We start from the raw sequence: 11,844 nt of genomic DNA on the forward strand, positions 1-11,844 counted from the left end.
GAGTTTACTAATGTCACCGTCTCTGACATGGGCAACCAAACACTCTCTGCACTGTTTTCCAGTGGAGCATATGTGCAGGCTAAAGCAGAGAATGGGATAATATCAGTTCTACTTGTTAGTCTTTCTGACACTTACAGAAACTCTACATCTGGTTTAATGGGTGTGTTCAATGGTGATATGACTGATGATCTGATGAGAAGAAATTCCAGTGAATACCTGCCACTTAACTCAACAATTGAAATGATTCATGAGTTTGGATTAGGCTGTAAGTGATAAAAACCACACCAAAATAGTTAAGCTGTAAAAACTCTGTTGGTAAATGATCTTTTGTTTTGTCACAATAGACCGTATTCCAAATGACGTCATGAAATAAAATGGCTGCAGCTATTTGGGGTATTCTAACAATTTCAAGTGAGAGTTCCAATGGGACTTATTAAGATTCAAATCACTATTCAATCCTGGAAGAAGATATTGAGCTAAAACTAGCAGGTGCAGTTATAAGGGTATAAAATCTATTCTGTAATGCCGGGTTAGAATTTTCAGCTGGTTTTTAAAGTTTAGAAGAAATACTATTGTTTCTTTGCTGTAATAACCAAACCTGGTAGTTTCACCTCAATATGTGACCCGGTCTGCGAAAAGGGCTCTTATAGCCTTTCCAATTGCATATATATGGTAACCCATAACTTGACAGGTGAATATAGTACAATCCTACAATTTGGTCACTCAACAGCCCTAACCTGGCAGTAGCTGTGGGTGTAATTACATGGTGATAGCTTTAGTAGATTAGGAGTTATGATTAGCCAAACATGGATAATTGGAAAGGCTATAAAAGCCCTTTTCGCAGACCGGGTCACATATATTGTTTGTTAGCCTCTATATCAAGCTTCAAAATCTCAATCGCCATTGGTGATAATATAAGAGTCTCCCAAATAGAAAATTCGTGTGACGTTATTTGGAATATGGTCAATACCTAGTATAGCTAACATTTGTTTGTATTTTACAAGTTTTAAAGCTGGCTATTAGCCATTCTTTAACAGTAGTTTAATGGCGAATTAATAGTAAACCACAAATGGTTAGAGCTTCAATCCTCTCTGTGCAAGCCATTTTTACAAGTCATTCCCATACCAACAATTGATCTTTTCTATGTGAAAATTGTCCATAAAATGTTGTACATGTAGATGCTTATCAAATTTGCTCCAAACTCAGTATGTGAATGATTGTATATCTTTGAAAGTACACAAAAAATTAGGAATTTTTAACTAGAGTAGGGAACATAGCACATTGATAAAAGTACTGAAACAAGCTGGAGTAGTGCACGATATTAAATCACAGTAAAACAATAAGAAGTGTTATAACCCTACTGTGCATTTCCATTATAGTATCTTGAGCACAGTAGGAATATAACACTTCTTATTTGTTTTATTGTGATTTAATATCGTGCACTCCTCCAGCTTGTTTTTACTTTTTATCGATGTGCTATGGTCCCTACTCTAGTTGAAAATTCCTGTGTACTTGTTTTTTAACCTTTCTTGTAAAATAGAATTATTATGACTGGTGAACCCACACATACCTCATCAAAAGAAAGAAAAGACGCCGCACCTCCCAGATATTAATTTTCATCTGAAAAATGAAGTACTTATTACGCTTCGTTGTCAGCTATGTTCAACCCGTTATGTAGCACGATGAATCAAAAAACCGTTCGTAAGGCACCTCTGCAATCAAAGTAGCCACAATGAAAAATACAGAAAATTTCCATTACGAAGGGAAGCCATCACATACTACTGCCAAATTAACACATTTCACTGTCAGCAAAGATGAATGGGACACAGAGAAGGACACTGGTGAGTCCATGAAGAATGCACTGTACATACTGCGGTATGCCAAAAGACACCTCTCGGCCCAAAGAGAAGTCGAACAGTGAAACAATAAAACCTGTAGCATACACGTAGCCTTAGCTGATATCGAGTTACGCTTGTCTGAAGGAATCGGTCAGTCACTCAGTCAGTAGAAAATTCTGTTAAAATTTTTTTTGAAAAATTCCGTAGCAACTTGATGAAAGCATTTTGGGTCAATCTGAAGGTTTGTTTGGGCTTTGTTTTACCTAACCAATACTGCCTCATCGTTGTCTGGGAAAAACAAGGCTGGTTTTGAGGTGATGTTTTTTTTTCATGGGCAATGCCTACTCCTTTGTAATCCCTACTATCATACTGTATGATATGTTTTAGTGCACCTAATTTCAAGGTGATCAATAATTTATGAATTGTGATCCAGTCTGAGAAAACCGGTCTTATCGTCCATGTCAGCAGATTCGATTTTTCACCCAGGACACAAAGCTACATAAATAAACTATCTAATTCCACAATCAAATCAGCTAGACTTGAGTGGTCTGGTTTTGCTGGCTGCTTTTCCCAAGCCCAGTGGCGATCCGTACATGTGATATGGGGCCTTAATGGTGCTCTGGTCAGCCTGGGGATGACTGTATGTGATTTCTTTTCATTTTAGCCAATTTTGAGACCGCAATGGCGCCTAATTCATCCCTACGCCTTCCTTTTCAATTTTTGAACACCATCTTGCGTGCCTTCCAGGCCCCCACCTCCCACCCATTTTGCAGCTCGCCTGATACAGTCAACCTCGGTTTAAAAACTATCTAAAATGGTGGGAAACTTAGTTGTTGGCTACTTGCATAGTGGATGCTGTGGAAGGTAAGTAATTCGTGTGAAAATTTGGTACACATAGCTTCAACCATTGGTGAGCTACAACACACTAAATACTTAAAACCGGCATTTCTCGATACTTTTAAGTAGGCGATAAGCCCGGTTTTCCCAGACTGGGTCACAATTTGTGTTTTATAGTTGGTGACTTTATTAAATTATGCAAAAAGAAAAATCCAACCCCGAGAAATGTCATACCGTATACCCGTAAATTTTCGTGGTACGTAATTTTCACGGTTTTCACGGTCAGCAAAGCTACTGTACTGTGAAATTTTATCAAGTGAAAATTTATGTAAGTCCTATAAACTTCAACTCACCTTACTAATAAACTAATAAATCAGTGTGGCTCCTGGTGTGTGATAGTGTTGTAGGCATATGTGGTATGCTTACAAACCATATCACACTTTCCCAATTTTTTTAACTCCCATTCCCTCCTTTCTACGAAGTGGCTACTTTAATAAATACTAGAGTGGACAGTTTTAAATTTTCCTTCTTCCCTTCAGTGAATAATTAAACTATAGAACAATCCATCCCAGAACATTGTCAACGCTCCCACATACACTGAGTTTTGTAATGATATGGACACTTATATACTTACACCTGTGCGTTATAATCATAGACTGTCTAAATGATTCCTGCACAGTACACAATATAATAATATTTTAAGTGGGCGTGGCTCACAAATGAAGCTGGCCTATTGCAAGACTACCGGTATGCCTTATTATGTTATTATATTGTTTAATTAGCAGAGCCCGCCTGGGGCATAAGTGCTGATGTACATTAAAAGTGATTGCATAATAATTCTTTGAAGCTGTCAATAGTTTGTTGGTTGATGATGTCTTGTGGTAGTCCATTCCATTCTGGTATTTTTCTTGGAAAAAATGAGTACTTATAGTTGTCTATTGATGTATGATAGTGTAGGAATTTTTGTTCATGATTAGATCTTGTAATGGTGACAGGTGATAATGTTAGTAAGTAGCTGTTAGGTATTTCAGTTAGGTTGTGGATAATCTTGTATAATAGAGTTAATCTTGCACATTTTCTCCTTAATTGGAGTGGTGGCCATTCTAATGATGTTAGCATTTCAGTTATACTATCTCGCATATTCCTTCTCCATGGTCGATTCAGGACAAATCTAGCTGCTCTATGTTGTATCATTTCTATTTTATTTATGTCCTTTAGGTGGTATGGGTCCCAAATTGCAGCAGCATATATCAGCACAGGTAAGACAAATTGTTTATAACTTAGTTCTTTAAGTGCACATGAATAGTTTCTTTAAGTTATGTTGTAAAAAACCGATTAGTCTGGTTGCCTTGTTGCCTTGTTCAGAGATTGTTGCTACTGTTCTACTTGTTTCAGACATGCTTTAGCAATCTGTACGATGATTGAAGTAAATATCAATGGAGACCCTTTGTAGCTGTGTGATTGAGAACAAAAATTTTGAATCAAGCAACAGGCAATCTGCGAAATATAAATGCGAAAATCCTGGACTAAGAGGCATCCGTGAAATTTAAAACTTGAAAATCCTGACTAAGGACAAAATTGTGAAATATACAATCATACTGTGAAATTTCTGGTATATGGTATATATGTATATCTCAGGAATGGCTGGATGATTTACTCAATTTTGTTTTCTGCCCCACCAAATAGAAAACTCGACTACTAAATGGTTCTGTAATATAATGCAAGTTTCTAACAAAAGGAGGCACATGTACAGTGGTCAGATTTCTTGTCATATGTACGTATATAACTTCATTACTACAATTTATTGACATTAACATTGCTCATTTCTTGGCTGCCAACACATTTGATTTCCCAAATTCAAGTATAGGTTCCATCACATCCACTGCCTAGTTAGCATACAGTACACTGTATAATCAGATTTTTCCAAAGGGTGCTTCAGCATCTGAAATACCTGTTAAAATCAATTATGTTGTGTCTTGGTGTACATTTACACGCAAATCCTTCACAATCACAATTGTTATCCTACGGTGTATTTGGTATTCTGTGTAGCAGTCAGACTGTGATCCCATTGGCAAAGCCGTCAAGATAATCATAGTAAAAATAATACTGTATTATAGACTTTTTCTTTCTTAGGGATTATTTCTCATGTAAACCAAAGCCTATTTACTTATCAACGTGGACAAAGTTGGCAGAATTTTCATGATCCATACTTCACACCTACTTTTAGTCCAGTGTTCGGTGATCCAATACTAGAAGCAGAAGCCATTTTAGCTTGCAATAATGACACTTTTTGCCTGTATGACATTGCCGCCACTGGTAGGATGGACATTGGATTATCCACATTAGATGGCAGTATGGGATTTGAAGAAATATTGAGACTGTCTTATCCAGGTTAGTACAGTATACTTTGCATCACCATACTGTAGATGTATCCCATACAATCCAAGAGTATCTTGACATAGTGATAAAGCCATATTCAGTACTGTACCATATGGCTATCTGTGCTGTGTGTATTGGTGTGACTACCACTGAAGAAATCAAGGCAATTTGCTTTGTATTCATGGAATTTATAAATCCCAAAACCCAAGGCTATAGCACATGAGCATAGTTAGGGAACTACTAAGAGCCAGTGGGTTTATGAAATCCATAGTGTTTACATAAAAGCTTATATTTTATACTACACTCAAATTAGTTTCATGGCTGTCATAACATTGACAAAAGCAGCTTACTATAACAGCACTATAGCAACCATACATGCTCATACAGAGGCACGATTAAGTGCCCCAACTAAGATAGGAATGCATACTAGATTTGAGGCATGTGCTATATTGTGCCTGAAGGCACTGAGTATATTAGAAAACAAGGAGGAATATATGAGATTTATTACCCACCCAAAACAACCGATCCAGAAATAGAGTCTAATGCTGTACATATTACTTTGAAAATTTACTGTTGGAATTTAAAAAAAAATCATATTTATTTGAATTGCTGTATCCTGTGTATTTCGATCATTCATCACAGCAGAAATTTTAAACGACATTTATACTGAGTGTTTGTTTACATTGTTTTTCATAGTTGTATGTAACCCACCTTGTGCAAATGGAGGAGCTTGTGTTGCTAATGATACTTGTAACTGTCAATTTGGGTATGAAGGAGACCGGTGTACTTCACCAGGTAAGCATTCTATACCATTTTTCTTTACCAATCCACAATACACTGTTAAATCATAGACTGTTCTGTCAAGGCTTACAATAGATTATCGCATGTTGTGCACTAATAACATTACATTAATGCAAACTTGAACTATTGCATCCTTGTCACTGCACTGCTAAGGTAGTGTCTAAATGTGTGCTTTCATGGATTCAAATGTGTAGACATAAAGTTTTAATTGCGAAGTCTCAGTGTCTTTTTGTTGATGTGATTTTTGGCTAGTCTAAGAATAGAAAATTTCATCTTGACAAATTACTATGCACTTTTCAAGTATATTATACACAGACATTCCTGGTAAAAACTGTACAATGTGTACTACTGAATTGTTTGTTTAGTATTAACATACTGTACATAACTATGTAAATCTACAAAGTGTAGTAATGTTTATATAATTATTATCACATGTTCATAGTGTACAGTGTTTGCGATGTTAATCGATGTGAGAATGGAGGAACATGCATTAAACAGGGAGTGTCTTACAGTTGTGATTGTCCATCCAGCTATACAGGAATACTTTGTGAAACACGTGGTACGTACATGTACATACAGTAACAATACAACAGTACTGCTCATTTAATGCATAATACTTGTACAGTGCACTGCTTTGTGTTGCTATATATACCTCCTCCGTTAATTTTCATATCTGACTGGTGGATTTCCACAAGCTTTAATCACTCATTCATGTTGACAAACATTTTGACAAATCACTAGCAGCTCAGTAGCTTACACTATACAGTGTATGTACATGTTTGCTGAAGCCTTACCATATGATCATTGGTGCAGTAATGAGTCTGATTGGTGAGTGCACAAAAGTCTTCTTTACACTGTGAACAGTGGAGTTGTTTCTGATTAACTGGTAATAAATCCATTGCATTAGAAAATTACAAGTAAGATCATTCTCATAAGGTTCAAGGATATGTAAATTTTTGAATTGTTACTATAGTACTGAATGGCTAGCAAGGCAGCACTGAAGCCTCAAAGAAAAGCTTTATAATTACACTTTTTCTTTAACTTACTATAAAGGTAGTATTATGTACTAAAAACTGTAGCTATAACACTCTTGGAGTCAGGGGCAGATACAGGGGGTTTCTGAGGTTTCCATAGGTATTGAAGAGGAAATACTCTAATAGAGCAATCAACAATAACAAACAGTACCAATTTACACTTGAACCAACATGCTAAAAATATGCCAAAATTAACTTTTCTAGGCATGTGTCCCCAGGAGATGGAATCCATGTCTGTTGCATGTTTCAAAGTTTACATAGCTCCACTTTTACCAACATTGTACCAGCATAAGCAGCCTATATCAATCCCCAGCACATGTTTAAATGTCATGTTTCAATATTTTTAGTGAAAATACCAGCATGCATAACTTTCAAAATATTTCCTGTGCATGCAGCAAAATTATTTGGAAACTTGTCACCAAAATACCTGGAGCTTCCCTTGAAAGTAGTTGTAACTGACTGTGTAATAGCTTCAAAAATGCTGTAATGATTGTTGATACTGTCTGTATGTATGTGTATTTACGTGACGATACTGTACCTATTGTTTTACAGTACCTAGTGATGATGATGATGATGATAACAGGACACTCATTATTGCAATAGCAGCAGCAGTAGCAGGAGCATTGGTTGCAGCTGTTCTGATAGGAGTACTATGTTGTACTGTGATCTGTTGTTGCCGTAAGGGTGCCAAACCAGTTGCAGAAGACAAAAGTGAGTGAATATGGCAGTATTATATAGTATATACGTAGATCAAGCTATATGCATTGATCATTTCTCATTTTTATACTGGTAATTTTTATTAAGTAACAAGATAAAAACAGGAGTGGATTTTGTAGGACCAACCATGTGGGTGCAAAAACTAGTCAAAATAGCACTAGCATGAATTCAAAGTTGATACACTTTTCTGCATTAAAAATTACCTTCAACAATAGTCTGTTTGCGTTCCCCTGAGCCTTCATTTCTTGTTAATAATTCTTGTTACAAGGGCCAGCTGCCCAAACATTTAGTAGCACCATGAAGCCCTTCAAATGCCAGAACTGTTAATCAAAAAAGCGCTTTGATACGGGCAAGAACAAGTGAGTTATGAGGCTTTAAAAATATCTAGTATGGACGATTCAGGCGTGCAAACATGTTTACAACATGAAAACATGCTTGTTCCACCATTGGGAGTGAACACATGTTCTCCTCTTTGATATTACTATATTTGGCGGGGGCTCAGGTGAACGTGTACCGACTATAAACTGCTTTTCAGTTAATGTTCTTCATAGAACTGCAGACATCTCTGGCATGTGTGGGTATTATACAGGCCATCGGAAGACCAGCTTTCCCTGTAGACACACTATAGTATGTACAAGTTGAGCAGAGCAGCAAAAAAGGAAAGTGATCCAAACTCTTGATGGGACAATATGACTGTGACAATTCCATCTGCATGCTTGAATTGGGGCTGAAAACTATTTAGGGATCTAGTCACTACAACTGATCATCTGGACTATAACATTTTCCTGTATCCAAGAGTTTAACTTTTAGGATGACTAGTGGGGTGGAATGATAATTTGGTTTTTTTACTTTGCTAAAATACTTTTTGCTTGCTTTTTTAGGGGATTTGATCGTAAATAACCCAGGATACGAGGCACCACCTGCTGAAGTGGAACATCCATTTGCTGCTGGCAGTCCAGCATTAGTGTATCAAAATGTTTCCTATCAGCCTAATCAACAAAATATGATTCAGATACAAGGAGGAAATGCCTACCAAGCTGGTAACCAGATGGTGCCAAAATCCTACATATAATGCTATAGCCATTTGACTTGTAGTGTTGTTCTTTAGCAACTTATTTTTATTGTATGTAGTTCTTAGTCATTGTTTATACTTGATGCATATAGGGACTTTTGTATGCATGCACTGTCGTAAATTTTTTATTATGCAGCTATATACAAATATTAAAATTGCTGAGTGTAGTTCATAATATTGTGCTGTTTGTATACAAAAGGATGGTGGTGTGGACAAGGTCATACATTGGAAATCAAAGTTATTTACTTGTAAAGGATATGAATAGGAGATATAATTATATTACATTTTATACACAGGTGTGTTATAACTGTGTCAGAGTGTTTCCTATAACAATGTCTTGTATCAAAATGTTAGCTATCAACTAAATCAACAGATGGATGGGTGTGTCAACCTGGACATTTATCAAAATGTTAGATATTACGTACACACTGCTGATAGGTATATCTAATCCAAAACAGCCAAGCTGTAAGAAAAGAGTGCGGCCCTCAAAAAAGCTATGGTGAAAAAAGATGTGAAATCCAAGGTGGCAGCTAAGAAATGGCTGTGATGGTAGGTTAATGGTAAAAATTTTAATAACGACAATTCAGGTGAATTTTGTGCCAATTGACCAAGCGTCACAATAATTCTCCTGAATTGTTGTTATTAAAATTTTTACCATTAACTTACCATCACAGCCATTTCTTGGCCGCCACCTTGGATTTCACATCTTTTTTCACCATAGTCTTTTTGAGGGCCGCACTATTTTTTTACAGCTTGGCTGTTTTGGATTAGATTTCACTTCTTTTTGTATTTGTATACCCCATGGCCAGCTTTGGGACTTTTTTAACTTACCTTTTTTTCTTTACCACAGGAAGAAGAAAAGATGAAGCAGATTTTAAATACTTTAAATATTTCTGATTTTATCAGTAAATGTACAAATTATAATATAATACATATATTTATTACAAAACTCTCCATGGTGGTTTCTTTGTAACTGAACACTCTACAAGGTGACTTCTTCTAACTGCTCTTTCTACAGGGTAAATTTTTTTGTAGCTGAATGATCTACAAGGTAACTTCTTCTAGCTGATCTCTCAACAGGGTGATTTGTTTGTAGCTGAACTATCTACAAGGTAACTTCTTCTAGCTGATCTCTCTACAGGGTGATTTGTTTGTAGCTGAATTCTGTACTGGTGATTTGTTTGCAGCTGAGCTCTTTACAGAATGATTTCTTTGTAGCTGAACTCTCTACAAGGTGACTTCTTCTAACTGATCTTTCTACAGGGCAATTTGTTTGTGACTGAATTTTCTACAGGGTGATTTGTTTGCAGCTGAACTCTCTCCATGGTGGTTTCTTTGTAGTTGAACTCTCTACAAGGTGACTTCTTCTAGCTGAACTTTCTACAGAATGATTTGCTTGTAGCTGAACTCTCTACAAGGAAACTTCTTCTAACTGAGCTCTGTACAGGGTGAATTGTTTGTAGCTGAATTCTGTACAGGTAATTTGTTTGCAGCTGAGCTCTTTACAGAATGGTTTCTTTGTAGCTGAACTATCTACAAGGTAGCTTCTTCTAGCTGATCTCTCTACAGGACGATTTGTTTGTAGCTGAACTCTCTACATGGTGGTTTCTTTGAGCTGAACTCTCTACAAGGTTACTTCTTCTAGCTGATCTTTCTACAGGGTGATTTGTTTGTAGCTGAACTATCTACAAGGTAACTTCTTCTAGCTGATCTCTCTACAGGGTGATTTGTTTGTAGCTGAATTCTGTACAGGTGATTTGTTTGCAGCTGAGTGCTTTACAGAATGGTTTCTTTGTAGCTGAACTCTCTACAAGGTAACTTCTTCTAGCTGATCTCTCTACAGGGTGATTTGTTTGTAGCTGAACTATCTACAAGGTAACTTCTACTAGCTGATGTCTCTACAAGGTCACTAGTTTGTAGCTGAACACTCTACATGGTGGTTTCTTTGTAACTGAACTCTCTACAAGGTAACTTCTTCTAGCTGATCTCTCTACAGGGTGATTTGTTTGTAGCTGAACTATCTACAAGAAAACTTCTTCTAACTGATCTCTGAACAGGGTGAATTGTTTGTAGCTGAACTCTCTACAAGGTAACTTCTACTAGCTGATGTCTCTACAAGGTCACTAGTTTGTAGCTGAACTCTCTATATGGTGGTTTCTTTGTAACTGAACTCTCTACAAGGTGACTTCTTGCTGATCTTTCTACAGGGTCATTAGTTTGTAGCTGAAATTTTTTTACAGGGTTATTTGTTTGTAGCTGAACTCTCTACATGGTGGTTTCTTTGTAGTTGAACTCTCTACAAGGTAACTTCTTCTAGCTGATCTCTCTACAGGGTGATTTGTTTGTAGCTGAACTATCTACAAGGTAACTTCTACTAGCTGATGTCTCTACAAGGTCACTAGTTTGTAGCTGAACACTCTACATGGTGGTTTCTTTGTAACTGAACTCTCTACAAGGTAACTTCTTCTAGCTGATCTCTCTACAGGGTGATTTGTTTGTAGCTAAACTCTCTACATGGTAGTTTCTTTGTAGCTGAACTCTCTACAAGGTGACTTCTTCTAGCTGATCTCTCTACAGGGTGATTTGTTTGTAGCTGAATTCTGTATAGGTGATTTGTTTGCAGCTGAGCTCTTTACAGAATGGTTTCTTTGTAGCTGAATTTTCTACAAGGTAACTTCTTCTAGCTTATGTCTCTACAGGGTCACTAGTTTGTAGTTGAATTCTCTACATGGTGGTTTCTTTGTAACTGAACTCTCTACGAGGTAACTTCGTCTAGCTGATCTTTCTACAGGGTGATTTGTTTGTAGCTGAGGAAACTTCTTCTAGCTGATCTCTCTACAGGGAGATTTATTTGTAGCTGAACTCTCTACGGGTGATTTGTTTGCAGCTGAACTCTCTACATGATGGTTTCTTTGTAGCTGAACTCTCTGCAAGGTAACTTCTTCTATTGATCTCTCTACAGGGCGATTTGCTTGTAGCTGAACTCTCTACATGGTGGTTTCTTTGTAGCTGAATTCTACAAGGCGATTTCTTAAGCTGAACTATCTCTTTCCAAAGTTGCATGAACTCCCTACAAGGTAACTTCTTCTAGCTGATCTCTCTACAGGGCAAATTGTTTATAGCTGATCTCTCTACAGGGTGACTTGTTTGTAGCTGATCTCTATAC

The 11,844-nt window shown here is 36.9% G+C and overlaps 1 protein-coding gene across 1 annotated transcript in view; it reads left to right on the forward strand.

Annotated features, from left to right (window-relative positions):
• Nucleotides 1–8,853, forward strand: part of LOC136261526 (protein mesh-like) — a 79,226-nt gene extending 70,373 nt beyond the window's left edge. Inside the window, exons 9-12 of the mRNA XM_066055548.1 lie at nucleotides 5,751–5,849; nucleotides 6,298–6,414; nucleotides 7,442–7,600; nucleotides 8,488–8,853. Coding sequence (XP_065911620.1) covers nucleotides 5,751–5,849; nucleotides 6,298–6,414; nucleotides 7,442–7,600; nucleotides 8,488–8,678 — 566 coding nt within the window. The 3' untranslated portion in view covers nucleotides 8,679–8,853. The remainder of the gene's footprint in view (nucleotides 1–5,750; nucleotides 5,850–6,297; nucleotides 6,415–7,441; nucleotides 7,601–8,487) is intronic.
• Nucleotides 8,854–11,844: the final 2,991 nt, after the last annotated feature.

The sequence above is a fragment of the Dysidea avara genome, chromosome 1, assembly GCF_963678975.1.
Source record: "Dysidea avara chromosome 1, odDysAvar1.4, whole genome shotgun sequence".
NCBI lineage: Eukaryota > Metazoa > Porifera > Demospongiae > Dictyoceratida > Dysideidae > Dysidea > Dysidea avara.